The sequence below is a fragment of the Anoplolepis gracilipes genome, chromosome 5 (genome assembly GCF_047496725.1).
Source record: "Anoplolepis gracilipes chromosome 5, ASM4749672v1, whole genome shotgun sequence".
In the NCBI taxonomy this organism is placed as follows: domain Eukaryota; kingdom Metazoa; phylum Arthropoda; class Insecta; order Hymenoptera; family Formicidae; genus Anoplolepis; species Anoplolepis gracilipes.
The window spans coordinates 10900035-10920473 of record NC_132974.1 but is presented as its reverse complement, the minus strand read 5'-3'; the positions used below and the strand labels follow the sequence as shown (position 1 = coordinate 10920473).

Genomic DNA, 20439 nt, shown 5'->3' with positions numbered 1-20439 from the left:
CTCTTTCTCTTTCGTTTTATTTTTTTGAACCAGTTTTCATGTCGAGGAAGGTTTTTTCATTTTTCGGCTGGGTAATCGGCCGGGCGCATTCAGAGCAAGAGAGAAAGAAAGAGAGAGAGAAAGAGAGAAAGAGCAGGTGGAAGAGCGGTTCTGGAGCATAAACTGGTTTGGTGGGAGCCGCAAGGCGGCTGGTACCCTCGGTACACCGCTGGTAAGCCATGGCACGTTGTCGCGAGATGTATATTCATTTGCGAGTGGCGGGAGTCCCCGAGGGAAGCCGGTGGGGCCTCCTCGCGTCGACAAGTGATCGTTTACAGTTATAGTCAGTCCGCATCGGGCGCTCGGCCGGCCCTGACCGTATCGGTACACGTATACACGCTGATAAGATTCTCCGTTTTCTCTGGCTTTTTTTTCGGATACGCGTGCGCGTCGTCGAAGAATTTCTCTCTCCCTCTCTCTTCTTTTCGTGGACGGACGAGTCTCTCTTTCAAGATCAGTCGAAAATCGAATGCCAAATAATGCAAGTGTGAGATTCGGGCCTTCTCTCTGATTTCTTCTCTCAAATATCTTTTTAAATTTCCTTACCGCGTGTCGTCGACCGTCATCGTCGATCTGAAAGAGACGACGAAATCGCTTTCGAAGGTTGAACAGCGACGATAGTGACTGACAGGGCGTTATTAAATACCCGTTGGAAGTATCGGGCTTCGAACATAGTGATTTAGTGGCCAAGATCAATGAGTGTCGTGTGAAAGGAAAAGTGCAAAACGCGACTTTGCGTTCGGCGGCTGCGGAAAACGCGCTGACGTTGCGTGCACTCGACGCGCTTTACGCACGAGGCACACTGATGGAGAATAATCGGCCGACGAGGTAAATTATCCATTGCCAACTCCCCGACGCACGACAATATCGAATAGTGACGAGCAAGGATTTAACATGCAAGTCTGCATTTTTTTCCCGCTCGGAATGCAACTCGGGAATTTGTGATCCGGAACTGCAATGTTTTTTAACGGTATCGCGTCTCTCTTTCTCTCTCTCTCTTTCTCTGTCCGTGTAATCAAAGAATATTTTCGAACTATTCATATATCGTACACGCGCTTTGTAATATTCTTTTCAAAGCTATACTGTAAAAAAAAAAACCGGTTTTACACGCGTGTTTTTGAATTTTTTTTTCTTTTTTTTTTTTTTTTTTTTTTTTTATGAAATACGCATTGTGAAAAATTTTTCTCTACAATTCTGAAATAAATCTGTAAATAATTATTACTCGAAAGAGAGAAAATTCACATTCCCTTCTGATAACGTCCGATCCAGTTTTAAATTCGGAGAAAACTCCAAAGAGAAATTACTTGGATAAGTTTGATACGGCATGACGGATGCGGTACCCGATGATAATCACAACGTGGCATTCGAAGGTTATCGTGCGATGTTAATTACTTATCAAAGATCGTTCGATTATGCATACATCGTGCGTTTTTATATTGAAATTGCTTGCGAAATGTACGTGCACCGAAATTTGCCGAGAAAAATTCAAATTTGAATTCAACTTTCTTTCTATAGCTGTTTACATGTCGCTCTTGACACTTTATCCGATAAGCGGATACTTTTCTTTTCTCGCTGCGCGTCAAGTGTCCACGCGTACTGATAATAATAAATTAATGTACGATAAATACGAATAAACAATCAAAATAGCGTAGCTGTTTTCGAATCTGGTTTCCGGCAAAAAATACTCGATAAGACTGAAATTCTTATAATAGTTTATGTTGCGTCATTTTTCCAAGCACATACACACCACACACACACATATATATATATCACATGGAGTAACACGTAGGAAAAATAATATCATTAATAGTATGATAACTTATGGTGGCGACCATAAACAATATCGGATACGAGTACACTATATTAAAAAAAAATAGACGCGATCAAATGATTTTAGTATCGTAATACACGTGTTTTCGTCAATTTTTTATAAATTTGTATAATTTGTATAATTTTTTTTCTTCTCTTATCGTGTAAATTGCATTCGTATCGATACACGGGACAAAAATAAAATAGTATTTCGCCACTTCGCTTAAGTATAGGTTGATATGTCATGCTCGCCGGAAATATAATATGCGAACGTTAACAAAAATATGCTCAATCGAATTTGCCTTTGACTTTTGCAAATTTTGCACTACTGATCGTGCATTCGCTTGACGTTACGTTTTTTAATCATAGTTGTAATACAATTCTAAACAAATAATACATCCGTCGATCATTGTTTTTTATTCTTCGTTTGCGAGAATCTTTACGTAAATTTTACATACACGAAATTAAATCGAAAATTTTATTGAACATATTATTGTAATTGTAAGTTAAATATTTTGCGTGTATAATTGAGCCATATCGAAAATTTTTTTCAGAAAATAGAAAAAATAAAATATTAAAATAGAAAAAAAACACACAGGCTTCACTTTTTAACATATTTTGAAATAAAAAAAGGTTAAAAAAAATTCATCATCGAATCATTACAATCTTTCGAGACGCAAGCTTGAAAAAATTAAAAGTTCCCGATAATATCAAACATTATGCAATTCTGCTGCATTACTCAATCTCACAGGCAGTCCTGTTACTATTCATGTGTTTTTGCGTCAAAATTTGACGAAATCATAGATACTTTAAGTGTCATAGTAGGAGAAAGTAGTAGAGCAGTAAAAGCTACGTAGAGAAGTCTCACTTACAGCTTAAATCAGTTTCGAATCTAATAATTGAATTGACTTATTTTAATATAGTATAATATAGCTTATTCTAATATGCATACACAAAGAATTTTTGATACTGAAGAGCAAAGCAAGAAAAACAGGATTTGGTTATCTTGGCTCACGCGCATATCTTTCTTTCTTTCTCTCTTTCTTCTTTCTCGGTTCACTCGCGTCTACAGAATTCCAGAATTTTTTAGAGAAACTATAAAAGTCATGACTTATAATATAGCAGTATGTCAGAATCATTGCGTCGAGCGAGATTATGCGTATATTAACGTCAATAATGACGTATAATTGATGACTCCGAAATTTTTTCTTCGAATCGCAATGCAATTGCGTTACGTATTTTTTAACAAATATAGTTCAGCACAAATATCGCTGATCGCAACAATATTTTCTTCTCCTTATTTAAAATTTTGAAGTCATAAGATAGTCAATTGACATTTTTTTTTAAATCTTGAATTCATTGTTTCAGCTTGTAACTTCGACAATTTTAGCAAAACCTTTAGGCATAATTTGATAATTCTTTTATTTCATTAAATAAATTTATTTACATATAAAATATCATAAATTATTTTTTATTATGTATATATTCATTTTTTAATAAGCTTTTTACAATTTCTTTCTTTCTCCCTTATTATAAATTTATTAAATTTTGCTTATTATAAATTTGCATATCTCTTCTGTTTTATTTATAGAAAGAACAGGAAGAAAAAATCATATCACATATTTGCATAAAAAGTGCTTTGCACAGCAACCATTACAACTTGCTTGAAGAAGATGCGATATGTTACAGAGGGATCGAGCTGTGATTTTGATCAGGATAATGCGAAGCCTGGATAGGCTATCGGGTAGCGACCAAGACTGCGGTGATCGGGAAATGTACATCGACCTGGACGACGCTTCCGTTGACTTGCTTACCGGGAAACGTAGTCGCCATCATGTCGTTGGCGCGGAGGTATCTCACATCGTTTTCTCTCTTCTCCTCGATTTTCTTTTTTATTGAACTTTCGCGACACCTCACTCGACGAGGCTTTTAAATATGTAAAAAAAAAAAAAAAAAAAAAAACAAAACGATTTTATTTAATTTGCGAAGAAAGATATTTTTTTTCAACTGTATTTACAATCTAAATTTTTATATATATACTTGCACACAAGTCACGCGTTTACAGTTACGATACACAGTCGAAATCAGTTAATTACATCGATGCGAATTTCGGTGAATATAGATAACAAATCAGATCCAGAGAGACTGCACGGGACATCTCATTATCGGCGATTCAAATTAAATAAATAATCCTTTTATCAGCATCATGCAACAGCGAAAAAAAGTGCTAACATTTTATCTATTGAGTTTTATCGCTCAGACAAACATCTGCACATTGCTGCGTAAGGAGGGAGAGAATCAAATATATTTATTTCATTTGTCGATGAAAAAATAACTCTAAAATCTCTTCATTCAGATTAGATTAGCAAGAAGCTAATATGTAATACATTATCGCAAGAGAGTTAATATAAATTATAAATGCTCTCTTACTTATATCATTATTTGAATACAAGCAATTTTATAAACATATTTTTTTGAAATATATTCTTAACTTATTTTTTAGAGATGTGTTACTGTTAAATTTTTTAATATAGAATTAAAAATAAATCATTATTCATAGAAAGAGAATTTTTATCACATATAATAAAATATTTATATTATCAACTTGCATAAAGGAGAACATTATGTTATGTATTTTACAATAATATTATGTTACATATAATATTGTATATAATAATACAATACATATTATATATATTATATTATATTTTTTATTACAAAATTAAAAAATATGCATATTAAGATATTTACTAGCATGGTATTTTCAATGTTCTTGAAAACAAATTGTTCTTTTTTAGCAAGAGGATATTCGTCTATATTTACTCCACAAGAATGCGCAATAATACATATATATATATATATATATATATATATATATATATATAAATATTATTTGGAAAAAATCTATTCTCTGTCATTTCCAAATCGAATGTGAAAACAGGTGGGCGAGGAGAGCGACAGCAGCGGAAGCGAGAGGAGTCCGAAGCAGGCAAAGAGGAGAAACCGCGGCGGCGCACCACCGACCACAAGGAGACGGAAAAGCGGAATTTCCGCTCGTGAGAGGAACCTGAGAAGGCTCGAGAGTAATGAGAGAGAGAGGATGAGAATGCACTCGCTCAACGATGCTTTCGAGGTAACAATTCGTCGAAAGAACTTTGCAACAGAGTGATTAAATTACAAACACAATGAGAACGAAAATAATATTTGATTCATTCTTATGGTATAAAACGTGGATTCTACGGAACCCACGCTAATGAACAAACTTTCAAAATTGATTTAAAAAATGCAAAAAATATATTTTAGCAAATATATTTCCCGTTGTAAAGTTTAATTCTCTCTCTTCTTTCCTTTTTAATGTCCTTTTAATATCTGGAGAAAGACGATCCATTTACCGACTCGTCGTAAAATCTATTATTAGAGGAATTGTTGTTGGTCAATGTTGAACGTTAATGCAAACGCGATAACCGAGTGCAGAGAAATCGATTTGTATGTAGAAGATAAATGATGACAAGTCGCGTCTGTACACATCGATAGAACCTGTTCGATAGGTCTGTCCATTCTATTGACCGATCATATAATAACGTCATTAAAAATCTATCAACTCTTTGCGGGGGATCACATTCGATTAGAAATTGCAATCTGGCGCCGTATATGATATTTATCGCGAATTTATGACTCGATGTAATAGATAGATCTTCGATTTACTTCTCCCGTCGCAATTTCCAGCAATTACGAGAGGTAATACCACACGTGAAAATGGAGAGGAAGCTCAGCAAGATCGAAACGCTCACGCTGGCTAAAAATTATATAATGGCACTGACGAATGTCATATGTGAGATGCGCGGCGAGGAGCAACCGTATACGTGAGTATCGTTCTAAACCTGTGTTTTTTTTTTTTTTTTTTTTTTTTTTTAAACACGTAAACCATAGTTGCAAAATATTTGTTCGATATACATTGTATATATATCAAAAGCAAACAAAAAAATAAATAAATAAAAAGAGAAGAAGATAAACAAAACTGTTCAAATGGATGTATGCAAGTTTGTTGAATAATTTCTTTTTTCGCGCGTTTTAATTCGATTTGATATATTTTTAACAAGAAAACGCATCTTCCTCAGGTTCGTCGATGGTGAATGCGGTTCTAGCAGCGGTGACAGTACCGGTCAATTAGAATTAAGCGGGGGCGAGCAACCCGACGAATCATCGCCTGCCTCGATCCACGAGACCAACAACAATAGCCTTCTTCACGAGGATCTAGAACGCAGGATCTAAGGAAATTCAATTTAAGGGACACCTATCGAGACATGTGTCACATATGCACATACACACACATAGACTCTGTGATAAACTATCATATTAGTGCCTTTCGTAAGGACAGCATCCGCGACGATTCACTCATTATCGCCATGGATCTTCGTAGATCGTTGTATGATCGTTCTTGAAAAATTCCGCGCATAAAAATGATCAAAAATGATTTCATAGATACACGTAATGAAAAAAGCGCAAGATAGAAAGAGAGAAAAAGAAAACAGAAGAGACAAATATAATAGAATGCACGAGAAAAGAATGTGTTAGATTATACGTATATTTTAGAGTTAGCGCATAATATATAAAGATGAATCGATAAAAGGTTTCAATTGCATGTGTATGCATATTTTTTTTTCACTCGTTGTAAGATATTTAATCTGGAACCGCCGTGCTCATCCCCGTCTAACTGTCCGGTCGTATCCTTGGAGCTAAGAATGGCTATATAATATCCAATACGAAGCTTCTCTGAGTTTCAAACTGGTTGGCTAACAATAAGAAGATACAAGAAGCGGATAAAGGCCTTAAGAAAAACTTGAAAAATATGTGCCAGGATATTTAAGGCTCTGTTCCTGCTGCGACTACTAGATAAGAAGAATGAGTGCCAGATAATCATGGATAAAACGGTCTGAGATATGCGAGGATTCTACTCTACAGACAATGATTGACAATCTGTTACAGAAAGACATATCTGATAAAATTAGAAAAGTTTATGAAGCTGCTATAAAAATAGACTCAAATAACGAGAAATTTCCAACGCATCTTTTCATATCACACGTTCGTCTTGATTATAAAAAAGAAACAGACTGTTCTTGAATAAAAAAAGAAAAGAATCCATATTATGGGTTGTCATGCAAGCCATTCAAGCGGATCAAAAATAATTAGCAAAGAGAATTATTTTAACTATGAAAAAGAATAATCCTAAAATTAGTGAGAAAAAAAAGGAAATGGAAGCAGAACAAGAAGTATAACTTTTAAAGGGCTTTTAAATAACTGTCATCCACGAATAACTCTAAATCACGATTATCTCATAGAGATCTAATCGCAACTAATTGTAGCGAGATGAATAAGCAGTTGTATTAAGCATACACTGAAAAAAATAGAGTTGAATCAACAACATCATTGTAGTTGAAATTTATTTTATTAATTCAACAACATTATTAATCAAATTAATACGTCGCGTATTAATGTAATTAATGATGTTGTTGAATTAATGAAATAAATTTCAACTATAATGATGTTGTTGATTCAACATGATTTTTTCTTCAGCGTACTATAACTCAAGATAGAAAACAAAGACACAGTATGTGATATAACAACATAATGAATAAATCAAGCAGTATCTTACCTACAATTGTCATAGCGAAGTAAAACAAATTATCTAATCGTTCTCTAAATTCTATAAATTCTTGAATTTTTATAAAACTCGTATTTGTATGCAAGTGTTAAAAGATTAAAAGATCTTCGTTATGATCAAAAGTTGTTGAGGCCAGAGGCAAGTTATCGAGAGACGCGAGGAGAGATGCCTAAAGATGACCAAATAAATCTAGTTGAGTCAAGTAATACAAATGAGTATATGATCAACCGTGACAACTAGACCAACCTCCAAGTAAATATGCACGAGCAAAATTTTTATGTGAAAATTTATAGGACTCGGAAGGAGGCTGTTACAATAACAACCTTTAATTATAAAGGAAAACCTTATAATTATAAAGAATAGGTGCATATCATTATTGTTAACTCAAATGTGTAGCTAAGAATGTATGGATCCGCCGAACAGAAAACAGTTGTCAATTTATGTTTCACTGGACGTAATTCATTGCTTTTTTCATATAAATCGCACAATAGCTTTATTAATTATTCCTGCTTCCTTTTATCCGCTAAAGGAGGCTGATGAAAACCACAAATACGCCGCAATTGCTTTAAATAAACATTGCCTTTACATTTGTTGTACAGTAGCTGGAAACTCGTTTGTCGTGTAACGCCAATGTCTTTTTTAATCTTTACAAATAATTCAAACTCTGTCTTGAGTATAAGCAAATTTAAACATAATCGCAACTCACAAACTACACAGCCTTTTTCTCCAAATTGAGCGAAATTTTAATATATAAATCTTAATTTAATAAATCTAAACCTAACAATAACAGTACATGAATTTTCCTTTCAGATGTATTAATAACATTGTGGAAAAAGCATATTATCAGTTGTTAAAACTAAAGCTGCCAAAAATAGTTTTGATAAAAAATGTCCAATTGTTATAATTCTCTTTAATAAATTCGCGATATATATTAGTAGTTTCGGGAAAACGTTCTAATTTTATTGTTAAAAAATTGTAGCTTTTTGTGCGTTAATTTATAAAAGATGCGAAGCTAAAAAACTAGAAAATACTCAATATTCAATATTTCTTCATTTTTGTCTTACAATTTCAAAATCATTAAACAAAAATTATCAAAATAAGACTTCTTACTTTAAAAAATTTAAAGAATGACACGATTTGAATGATACTTTAAATTTATTGGGGAAGAGCTTTCATGTGAAAGGTTATGCGCTAGATCTGAAAATTTACATATATATATATATATATATATATATATATAATTTAAAACGTACACTGTATCATCTGTCTATATGCATTCTATTATATTTTATTACATTTCCTTGCTTTCTCTTTGTTTAGTTCCGCATTTTTAAAAAAATTTTTCTTTTCTTTTTATGTAATCTTGCCTTTCTTTTTATTCCACTGACGCATATTCGTTCAGCTAGATATACACGTTCGCTGTACATATATAAAATATATCGAAAACACACAACACATTCAGAAATATATCGTACGGCGAAAATATATATGGTTGTGTAAACATGTACGGTTGTATAAATTCATATTGCGATTTTCTTCTGATTTATCGTTAAATTGTCATTAATTTATTCTTGTATCAACGTTATTCCTCAATCTAGCACAAGAAATCAACTATCTCTCATTATCACGATTATTATTTTTATTTTTATCACTATTTTTGCTCTACTAATACTTGTTATTATCATTACTATCTCTTACTCCGTTAAGCCCTTACTTTGAGAAATTGACGTTAGAAAAATCACAGATAAAAACCACCAGTACGAAGTAAGGATTATTATTACTATTATTATTGCTACTAAAATTGTCACTCTCCTACTATTAATTCCTATTATTATTACTACTATATCGCTATCATTCCTACATAGTACACCATTGTTATATGGTTGTTAGATATTATTATCTCTTAATATTTTACAATTTCCGTAAATATATTATTTTTTATAGAATATCTTTCGGAAGATTAATTATTATTTCTGTTATTTTATTATTACATTATTATTATTGTTACTTCATTAAATTAATAATATGTTATTTTAATATTTTATAGCAATTATGTCATCTTTCACAACCTGCATTTTGCTCACATTGTTCTATCCGCAAAAATTATTGTAAAATAAGATAAATTCTTTATTTTAATAAAGAATTAAATATATCCAGATAGCAAATGCACATTACATTTGATAAAATGTATGCGCTTGTAATCGATCGTTGCAGTGACTTCGCGATCGATATCGACTAATAATTACACATTTATAAATTTTAGTACACCTCATCAATTATAATTTTAATGGTAAATTATAATTAGTAATTATTTACTCTTGGCCAATTACAAACGTAATCATCAAATGTAAATGTAGTTAAATTAATTTTACATTTGTTAATCACTTTCATATTTTACTTTTAATTTTAATTTTATATTACCTAGTTATATTTTACATTTGTCATTAAATGTAAAGTATGCTTAATTTTACATTTGATGATTCAATAGCGGATTAATTACAATTTCATCTCCATGTCTGCTTAGAAAATAGGCGTTATGCATAGTTTCCATAAAAATACGAATCTTATTTACGAAGCATAATGATAATGTGATAGGGTTAACCAGATCAGCCAAACTAACAGATAACGGCTATGCTAAAACGTTAATTATGCATTTTCGGCGAATCGCGAATGCAACTACATATGTAGTATATTAGTTAACTATATCGTAAGTTTCGCGAATACACAGACGCGAAAACGCGTATTGTCATACAAGTAGTCTAATTAGATTATGATTAACTTTTCAGTCACAACTTTATGCGCGTCTCGAAGCCGTAAGTCATAAATCTATAGTCTTATTATCACTATTAGCGATAGCACTATCATCATAACTAATTATTATAGCGTTGTTATTGTCATTATCATTGTCATTGTGATGGTCATTGCCATTGTCATATAAAGTCATTATCATTAATATATTTTATTATTATATTATTGATATTATTATCGAGTAAAAAATTATTATAATTTATACACACATTTACGACGATCATTTGTGTTTGTATGAATTATTTCTGTAAACGTTAGATTATTAGAAGTGACTAGGATTTATAAACCTAAGTCGGCTTTGATGTTTACAAAAACGATCCTATTATAAAAGATTGCGCAAAACTTTCATATGTGACATTTTCATGTAAATATATTATACGTTGTGTTTTAAGAGTTTTACACAAGAATATAACAGGGTGATTCACCCAAAAGTTGCTCGTCTATATTAACTTCTTTCCTAAATACCTCAGACAGAAATTATTTAGCACAAAAACGAATATGGACTAATAAAAACCAGACACAGAAAATTGTCTTCAAGTTCAATTAGTACAAATAGGACATTTTGCTCCGGTTTCACACCATCTTCAACAACTGTTAATATAATAAAATATATATCATAGTGAAATGCAGATCGAGTTATAAGATTACGCATAGAAAATACATACGCAAAAATACCTAGGCAAAATTAAAAAATCGTATACGTTTTGATATCCAAGAACAATTCAAACGTTGCCTCTCCCATAGGATACAGCCGTTCGAGAACGAGATTCACAAAAATAATAATTTGAATCATTTTTAAATACCTAATAGCTAAATATTGTGAAAAAACTATATAAATACATTAGAAAATTAATATGTTAAAAGAACAAGAAATGTACAATAACAAGAAGATAACTCATTGAGAACAAACATGATGTTATGAGTATATATAAAAATCATAGATCACTTTCGATAAATATATAAGTGGAAAAATTACGTAACAAGGGCAGATTTTAAATTTTAGATAAATTTCTACATTCGTTAAATATGAATGATATAAGCATTTAGTATCGCTTTAAAGATTAAAGACTGTTTTTGTCATAATATTTCCGACAACTTTTGCCTAAATAACAAAAAAAAGATTTTAATTTTCAAAGCGATCCTGAATGCTTACACCATATAAGCAATGACTTGAAAATTATTTCAAACTATTGCTTTTGAATCTCATTCCCTAATGATTAAAACTTATAGGAGTTTGATATATATATAAAAATTATTAAAAACGTTTAAAAGTTAAAGCGCGATTGTTGGATTTTATACATGTATTTTTACATGCATAATCTTAAAAATAAAATTTGACGTGCATTTCACTATAACATGTATTATTTTGTTAATTTTGACAGTTGATGATGGACCAAAACAGAGGGCATATTATTTGGGTACATAATTAAACTGTATTTATTTTTAATAAAAAGAAAAATCTATTTAATATTTTATTTTAATAAGAAGAAAGCTGTACATTATAATTTAAGTGAATTATATTGTTATAAAATTAGTTATATCCAAGTTTTCCGTCGCTAATTTTTTCAAAATATCGAGATTTCTTTAAATAAAACTTGAGAAATATATAAAATTGATAGGATAAAAACATTAAAAGAGATAAATTTATTATCGTAATAAACTTAATTTACAAAAAATAACACATGTTAATAATATGTAAGACTGAAAATAAGAAAAATGACATTTTTTATTATGTTGTTTTTTTTTTTTTTAACATATAATAGACATTTATATATTACACAAACTTTATTTAAACCTCGAGAGAAACAAACGCGGGATTTAATTTTTATTACTCTTGACGTTGTGTACAATAATGGCCACAATTAAAACGAATAACGTTCCTAACAGTCCAAGCATGAGCGCCATGAGAACTGTATCGATCGCTATCCAAGGATCTTCTTCTCGAGTCCAGACAATCGATTCAACTGTTGTAAAGAAACTGCAAGTGAAATGGAATATAACTGACGTCTTTCTAGTTTTGTATTTTTTTGTAAGAAATAAATATAGAGACATAGAGTCTAGATAAAAGAAGATCAGATTAATAGTCAATATTTTAAATTTAGAATCTCTCGAAAGAAAAAATAAAGTTTAAAACTTAATATTTTTTATTACATCACAAAAAAGTTACTTTAAAATATAATTCTAAAATATTTTCAAAGCGCATAATCTCTCTTATTTTGTATTATGCGTTTTTCATGTGTAGAAAGTATCAAGATAGCCTTTAAAAAAAGAGCTTAGAGAGGTCAGGGTAAAGAGATTAAATTACAGTCAGAGCTAGGCAATATATTTCAAGTACATGTTTAGCTCACATAAGAGAGTAGAGATTTATGCAAATATATATTTGTATTTAAATGTGTGTGTATATATGTATTTTATAAGAAACTTTTTCTCTTGATATTTATAATAAAAATAAATATCTTATATTCTTATATTCATCTTATCTGCATTTAAATATACTTTTTTTCCCAATTTACTTTATATTTAACAAAAGTACTTTTCGCATATTATTTTGTACACGAAGTATATTATGCACAGCCCTGAGTGTAATTAATGACATTATAATACCGACGTGCTAGTTTCCATTTCCTCCTGGGTGAGATTCTCGAAGGACGGTGCGATAGCATCATCTAGATCCTTTCCCAGTTGCTTGAAGGCGGTTTTGCCGAGCCAATCAGCGAGATCGTTGCGATTTAATTGCCGAAGACGATGTGCTATCGTCGCGTGCGTCTTTCCTCTACCTTCCCCGGGAGAGCTATTCCAATGGAGCAATTGACGCAGACACGGAATCTCCTCATCTACTTTACGCTCTTTCATTCGCGGAAATAATCAAGTGTTAGAGATATTTTTTTGTAATTTTTATGTAAATAAGTTAATAAATGACCAGGGAATTTTTCAAACGATTTGAGATACACAAATCATTCAGGAAGAGAGAAAAAAAGGTAAGGCTAACCAGCTGCGGCCAAGTTCTTCGGTAAATCGTAAGTCGTATAATGAAGGGCCGCGATCAATCGTCGACATTCGAATGGATCAAGTCGTGCCGCGAGATATTCCAATTCGCTGAGATTCACGTCTATCGTCGCGCGAACTGTCAAACCGAAAATTGCCGCACCGATCGTAACGTAAATACCGATGGCACAAGATCGCATTTTTCTTCAAGCAAGAGGTTAGAAAGAGAGAAGGAGGGAGTCGCGAGGAACGAAAACAAAAAAATCGTCATTTTGTTATATCGAGATTTTTTTCAATTTTCCTCAAAAAAGTGTTCGCTCGCGCGCGTGCGTTTACTTATCGATTGATTTTTCTCTCGTATCTGTCTCGTCGTATCTATCATCGTATCTGTCTCTTGGGTCTTCTCTTCTTTTTTCTGAAACATTTGTAACAAGGGGTCGGCGATCCATTTTCCGATCTCTCCGGCTCCCTGACGATGATGGGCGCGGTTACCTCGGTCTGTACTAATTCTGGCGAAATAGTCCTTCTCCTCTTTTTCCGTAATTTTTTCACTCGCTTTCTTGGTTCTTTCTCGATATCGGGAGGATATTTCCTAAACATATTTCGCTAATTATCGAAACTAATCACAAATCTCTTAATCTCATTTATCCTGGAATTAAAGAGAGAATCTGCCTCAAAGGGATGCATAAGATGATCTTATACTAACTCTTTCTTCTTCCTCCTTGTAAGCTTATGAATTATTCTCGCGCATTTGTTTCTTACGAATAGAGTACAACAGCAAGTTAGAATTATAATCGTGATAATGATACCTCCAGCGACGTGTAAGGATAAGGAAATCGACCGACGTCCTAAAATGAAATTGCATCGGAATGTCATTGTTCTTACGTCGTTGCTCTAAAAACCTTTCTTTGACTCACCTGATAAAATATCGGAAATAGATGCTTCGGTATCATTCATTCCTTGTTTATTCAAGTACTTTCTACATCATCCTACTCTATCGTTTCGATAAATATTAATAGTAAACAGTAAGCAATTGACATTTAACGGTTAAATAAACAGAAATATATATAATAAATAGAATATCGAAATATCGCGCGCGAATAACGCATACTTGACTAACATCACGTTTTCGCGCAGTGAGATTTAACCGATTTAAAAATGAAATTTTTTGAGTGGTTACTATGAAAAAAATTGAAATAAAAATAGAGGGAGAGAGAAAGAACACGGGAAGAAAGAATGCAACTGAAAAATTGCCAATAGGCAAATTATACATTTATTACGAAACATATAACACAGTATAAATTTTATCAAATATTGTGTTATATCGGTTTCGTCAATCAATTACTTTTCATTTTTTTAAAACGCGAGTCAATATAATTGTAAGAAACAACACATATTATTTTCTCTTTTATCGTAAAATTAGTTATATGCAAGTGATTAGTTATATGTAATTAGTTGCATGTGTAAGTTGCGTAAAAACCACATTGACCAAAACCCCATGTAACCCTATTGCGATCGATTATAAATCTTTTGATAAATGTTATTATTTTCGAAAAATTATACGTTTACAATATGTATCATATGTTTTTGTCAATTAATACAATTCAAGAATTGCGACTACGCGCGCGCACGCACACACATACACATACACACACACATACATACATACACACACATTACGGATATTTTAATTTTTATAAACCTCATGAATGACCGAATAAATCAAGTCTAACAATTTTTTCCAAGCCTCCTGCGCCTCCGGCGTGTACTGTTTTCCGAATAAAGAGGGAAAGAGACTTAGCAACAGCTCTCTTAAATTCTGAAAAAAATGTTATCTTTTAAGAAAAAAAGAAAACATTTCGGAATTATAATATGTCAAGTCAACAAAAGTATTGACATCAACAAATTATCTAGCTTGTACATACCGAAAGATAAAACTATAATGTAAGAATTATCTAATTTTTTATATCTATAAAAAACAAGGATTTTAAAATAATATTCTTCTTAAAATGCTTCTTAAAATGCTTCTTAAAATACTTCTTAAAATAGCTGATTAAACTATACGATTAAGAGATCGATGATTTTCATAAGCAAACTTTATAATACAAGATATTGCTTTTACATCATTAGGAAAAAAAAAAGGATCTTTACTTACATCAAATTGCTGTCGCGTTTGCCCACGATTCTTATGCTTTTCAATCAAATTAATCAAGGTCGCTTCCATCAATTCTGGATCGCACATTTGCTCAATCAGTTTGGTAAATGTCGCTATAATACTGGCACAATGTGCTTGAAATCTCTTGTTTTTTGGTAACTCATCGAGCGGCATGTCCTTAAATGACTTAAATTGCTTTTGGTACTCGGGATATTGTTTGAACAAGCTATAAAAAATTATTTTAAATTACGTACCGTATTATAAAAAAAACAAGAGATTTATGAAGGACAATCAAAATGAATTCATTTTCAAGGCTTTCAAGATGAAAACAAAGTGTTTTTCTTGCATTAATTACGAAACTGATACTCGATGATGATGAAAATATGATACTTATTCTCGTCGTTCTCGTACATTCATGGCAAGCAGAAGTTAATATGAATGAGCAACTTAAATGAATCACTCTGTTTATGTACGGTTTGTCATAAAAGAGTTACGGGATCAATTTTTTTAATACGCATCATATTTTTACATAAAAAACATTTTATATTTTCTTTCCTCATATATTTTTCAAAGCTAGAAGAGGCTTATGAATACTAGAATTTAATTCTAGATTTTACGATATTTACTTAACGTTTTGCATCATCTTCTATAAGATGCAACAGCATAATATAGCAAAGAAAGAGAGAAAGAGAGAGAGAGAGAAAACGCGCACAATGTAATTACTACCATAAGTCAAGGACTATCGCACAGTGAAACGTTAGATCGATAATGCAGCTAATTTTTTTCGTAAATATAAAATCACAGATTCGTTCGATTTAAAATGTCTTGACATTAAAATTAAAAAACACCCTCATTAGATGTAAAATGTATAATAAGCAAGTTTAACCATTTGGAGCAGGAGTATATGTCGCATACTGCGTGCCTTTTACGTGCTTAAAAATCGCAAATTCTCTGCACATCATCGCTCATCGGATGTGCAATTTCAAACTGCCGTGAACGGTTCCGATGGCACAATAATCTAATCCCGTATCGCACACGTGATAACGAAACTAGTGTTGAAATTTTCATAACGCATACTCTCTGATGTGTCTTTGGCGACGCAATATGCATCGGCAGGCCCGATTGGTTTTGACGAGAGACGTGAGAGTTATTCGCGACGAGGATTGCAATGCGTGACATAGATTTTCAATGATGTACGTTCGGTGAATCGACAATTTAATTAAAATAAATAAATGGCTCGTTAGAATGCGGAAGCTTTCGAAAACGAAAGAAGCTGTGTCGAGCGAGAGAAAGAGGGAATTTCAAATTTAGTACGCTTATTGCAATTATTGACCATCCGATGCACGTAAAAGAATTATTTTACGATACCCTTTACGTTGGCAACGTTCACTGCCTTTTTCCGTCCATTTATCGTCTTTATTAAATTTATGTACCGAAACATCGAAAGTGGAACGGATGAAGAAACGATAATTCACTCACGCGATCATAATGGCGAGTCCGACCGACACCTCGTCTTTACGAGCGATCGCCCATGTGTTTTGCACCAGCCTCTTTTGCTTCTCCGTCATGCCAATTTTCTCGTCTAACTTGCTATCGTCCAGAAAGAAATTAAATAGACCGCGGAGCAACGCCATATTTGTCGCACTGTGCAAGAACCTAATCTACAGAAAACAATTATATAAGATTGATCAGATGATTATTTTGAAAAAAAAAATGATTAAAATAATATGCGTAAAACAATTTATAAACTTAGTTAATTCGAGTTTTTAATTAAAAAATGAGTCGTTTTATAATTTTGATTATTATTGATTCAGAACGATTTTTAATCTTTATCATTTAAGTGTAATATATGATTAATATAATGAAGAATCAAATTCTTTCAATGAAAATAAGAGAAATAAAATGTAGTCCGGTAAAACTGTAGCCAATTTTACATATCGTTCTAGTTTACTAAATCTTTTAAATCATTACATTGAAACGTGAAAATTTTGATGCAAGATTGATAATAAAAAAAAATATTAGAATACTATGTCATTATTTCTTAAAGGAAAAATATAAAACAAATATATATCGCATTGTACAGCGGTAATAATTTTGATTCAAATCTATTTGTTAAAAAACATCATTTTTTTTATTATACATGATGTATAGAATTTATACGCATACCAAAGTTAATATTACGTTAACAAATAGACAAATTACAAAGTGTATACTGGTAATGAAAAAAATAAAAGAAACCAACAATTCAAACCAATATGAAATAGTGAATAAATGTTTGTACAATAATCTTATTTTTCCTTGCGATATATTAATTTATCATTCTTCTCTCTTTTTAACGACCTTGACATATAAATTATTTAAACTGTCTACGGATAAAGATAAAACTTAAAAGGTAACTAAGCCGAGTGATACCAGGCAGAGCGAGGAGACACCGGAGACACTGCGCGAACAACTACAAATTGGTGCGATAGTGTAAGTCTCGCTTATGGAGAATCGTATCAATTACTCTATAATTCAGTACGATATGTCACGTGCCACGCGTGCACACTGGTCAAGCAGCGACTACTCGATGCTGCGGACGATCTAACTATTTTAAAGCTGCCCCCACTCTCCACTTCCGAATACATACGATGAAGAGAAATTGCGTTACATTCCCGAGACACTCCAAAGTCCGTAAGCTCGATTGTCTCCAAGGATCTCGTTATAAAATAATAAGGGAAAAATCCGCCCCGATAATAAACGCAGGATCGTTCTTTCTTTTAGACAATTCCGTAAATCGAATTCATTTCCGAATACTCGTAATGAAGAAATTACATTGCGTTGGCGAGACGTTCTAAAGTCCGTAAATCTCGATGTACCATACATAAGTCTTGAGAGATCTCGATTGAATAATAAGTGGAAAATGTGCCACGGGATAACGATCGCGGGATTGTCCTTTTGGACAACTGCATAAAATGAATCCAATAACGATAATACCTCTAATGTATTGTAAAATGAGTCTAATTTAGGGAAAAAAAAACTAAAAAATATTTTCTTTAATTGCATTTAAATATGCAATCGTAACGTTTGATTCTGTACGTTTCATAATGTTTTACATAATTTTAAGATGTTTAATAAAATATAAAAAAAATTGCAAATGATTTGTATACATATCTCTCTCTTATATATATTGTTATATTATATATTATTTGTATCTGTGTATAAAAAATAATTGAAAAGAGATATAATTGATATATTTTTTAATCAATAATATTAATTCCATTTTTATTATATACATACGCTTTATATTGGTTCCAGATTTTTAATAAAATATAAAAATTTTAAATAATTTTAAATATTTATTTATTTTTTAATAATTTTACTATTGACTTTCTGTTGAATTTTATATTTCCGCTTGATTTTATATATTTTACGATGTGGTTTTAAATACGGATATAATTAACAAGAAGACAGAATGATTTAACTAATATGTATGTATATATCTTGTATATTTCGTTACACGTTATTCGCATTATTTATGTAAAAAAAAATTCAGAGATAAAGCAATAATAAATAAATAAATAATAAATCTCACAATAAGACACAGGGTGTAACACAACGGATAAAACAAATAAGTAAGAATGCAGAAAACGGGGAATGCGAATAAAAATCAGGATCTTGATAAAAAATTCTTTAATTAATTAGACATTCGGTTTCATTTCAAACCATCTTCAATAAATGATAATGCATAATCATGTATGAATTCGATCTCGACGTAATCCTAACGTCTTAAAACAAAAAGTAAGCAAGGTGAGTTGCTTCTCCTAAGCGGTTCCAGCTAGCGAAAATCTTCATCAATGCAACCATGCAACATTGCAGAAATGTCATCATGCGTAAAACAAATGAGACAGGATGAGATGAAAAGCACACTTGTCAACAACATCATGACTGTTTAATACAGTATAAAATAGATGTCACGACGTTGTTGATAGGTGTGCTTTCCATCTCTTTATGTCATTCTGTCTCATTAGTTTTACACATGATGACATTCCTGTAATGTCATATAGTTGCATTGTGAAGATTCTTGCTGGCTAGAACCGCTTAGAAAATTCACCTTGCTTATTTTTTGTTTTAATACGTTAAACATTATGTAAGAATCGGAGCATATGATTGTGCATTATCATTTATTGAAGCTGGAACCAAACTGAAATGGAACCGAAACGTTAAATTAAATAAAGAAATGTTTGTAAAGGTTCTAGTTATTCGCGTTCCGTTTTTTTACTTCTTTGCCTAATTTTTTCCGTTACGTTAAGAAGTAGACTCCAGAGTTGTTAAATTTATTTATTCAATTATTTAATTATTAAACTATCCATTTTTAATGACTTTAATTCTCTTTATTGAAATCACGCGTCTCTTGTTAGACATTATGTCAGACATGTCTCACGCACGTGATTAGTTGTTATTATGAAATATTCATTCTCGATTGACCACGTGTGTGAAACATGTTTCACATCTTTGATTCACGAAAAATACAATGTCTAGAAAACGTGATCCCAAAAAGAGATAAATAAACAGGTGTATATCTCAAACGATCGTCAATTAAATGTCGATGTAGTATATATAAAAATCCTAGAGTTTAAAAAAAAACAATTATCATCTAATCCTCTAAAACTAGAATCATTTAAAGCTTTTATAATTTGCGCAAAACGTTATTTTTTAATTGGAAAATTAGAAAATAGCGGCGAGCTTCGCTTATTCATTCAAATGTTAGAAAAAAAAAAACAGAATGATATATATATACTTATACACATTACCTGGTGATGATTGTGCATTTGTTGCACTACTGCTGCATTTTTGGTGAAGAAATGTTCTAAAAGACACAACGATCTCGATCGAACGTGCAGAAACAAATCGCTGATACCGATGATATGTATAAAAGCATCACAAATGCACACAGAGTTTTTGCGTTACGATGAATACGCTTTACGAGATACTTCCGGTG

At 31.7% G+C, this 20439-nt stretch overlaps 4 protein-coding genes across 8 annotated transcripts; 1 reads left to right on the top strand and 3 right to left on the bottom strand.

Annotated features, from left to right (window-relative positions):
- The first annotated feature begins 226 nt into the window (after positions 1-226).
- Positions 227-9785, top strand: LOC140665661 (uncharacterized). Of its 2 annotated transcripts, none has more exons than XM_072892008.1 (5): positions 227-867; positions 3440-3699; positions 4790-4981; positions 5575-5711; positions 5967-9785. In XM_072892008.1, exons 2-5 carry the CDS (start codon positions 3529-3531, stop codon positions 6118-6120), a joined length of 654 nt encoding a protein of 217 aa, XP_072748109.1. In that variant the 5' UTR covers positions 227-867; positions 3440-3528; the 3' UTR covers positions 6121-9785. The 2 variants fall into 2 exon arrangements, with proteins under 2 accessions (XP_072748109.1, XP_072748110.1); XM_072892009.1 differs by having other exon boundaries at positions 230-867; positions 3538-3699.
- Positions 9786-9883: 98 nt separating this feature from the next.
- LOC140665665 (uncharacterized) lies at positions 9884-13507 on the bottom strand. The gene is made up of 3 exons (XM_072892015.1): positions 13308-13507; positions 12927-13164; positions 9884-12296 (listed from the first exon to the last, which is right to left on the bottom strand). The coding sequence occupies exons 1-3, from the start codon at positions 13501-13503 to the stop codon at positions 12137-12139; spliced, it is 594 nt and encodes a 197-aa protein (XP_072748116.1). The 5' UTR covers positions 13504-13507; the 3' UTR covers positions 9884-12136.
- A 161-nt stretch (positions 13508-13668) lies between these two features.
- On the bottom strand, positions 13669-14475 carry LOC140665663 (uncharacterized). Its single transcript, XM_072892014.1, has 3 exons — positions 14221-14475; positions 14010-14151; positions 13669-13895 (listed from the first exon to the last, which is right to left on the bottom strand). The coding sequence occupies exons 1-3, from the start codon at positions 14258-14260 to the stop codon at positions 13682-13684; spliced, it is 396 nt and encodes a 131-aa protein (XP_072748115.1). The 5' UTR covers positions 14261-14475; the 3' UTR covers positions 13669-13681.
- Positions 14476-14672: 197 nt separating this feature from the next.
- Glob1 (globin 1) lies at positions 14673-20406 on the bottom strand. Of its 4 annotated transcripts, none has more exons than XM_072892010.1 (4): positions 20252-20406; positions 16938-17119; positions 15459-15684; positions 14673-15122 (listed from the first exon to the last, which is right to left on the bottom strand). In XM_072892010.1, exons 1-4 carry the CDS (start codon positions 20267-20269, stop codon positions 14991-14993), a joined length of 558 nt encoding a protein of 185 aa, XP_072748111.1. In that variant the 5' UTR covers positions 20270-20406; the 3' UTR covers positions 14673-14990. The 4 variants fall into 4 exon arrangements, with proteins under 4 accessions (XP_072748111.1, XP_072748112.1, XP_072748113.1 ...); XM_072892011.1 differs by lacking the exon at positions 20252-20406 and adding an exon at positions 17871-18030 and having other exon boundaries at positions 14675-15122; XM_072892012.1 differs by lacking the exon at positions 20252-20406 and adding an exon at positions 17871-18025 and having other exon boundaries at positions 14675-15122; positions 16938-17114.
- Positions 20407-20439: the final 33 nt, after the last annotated feature.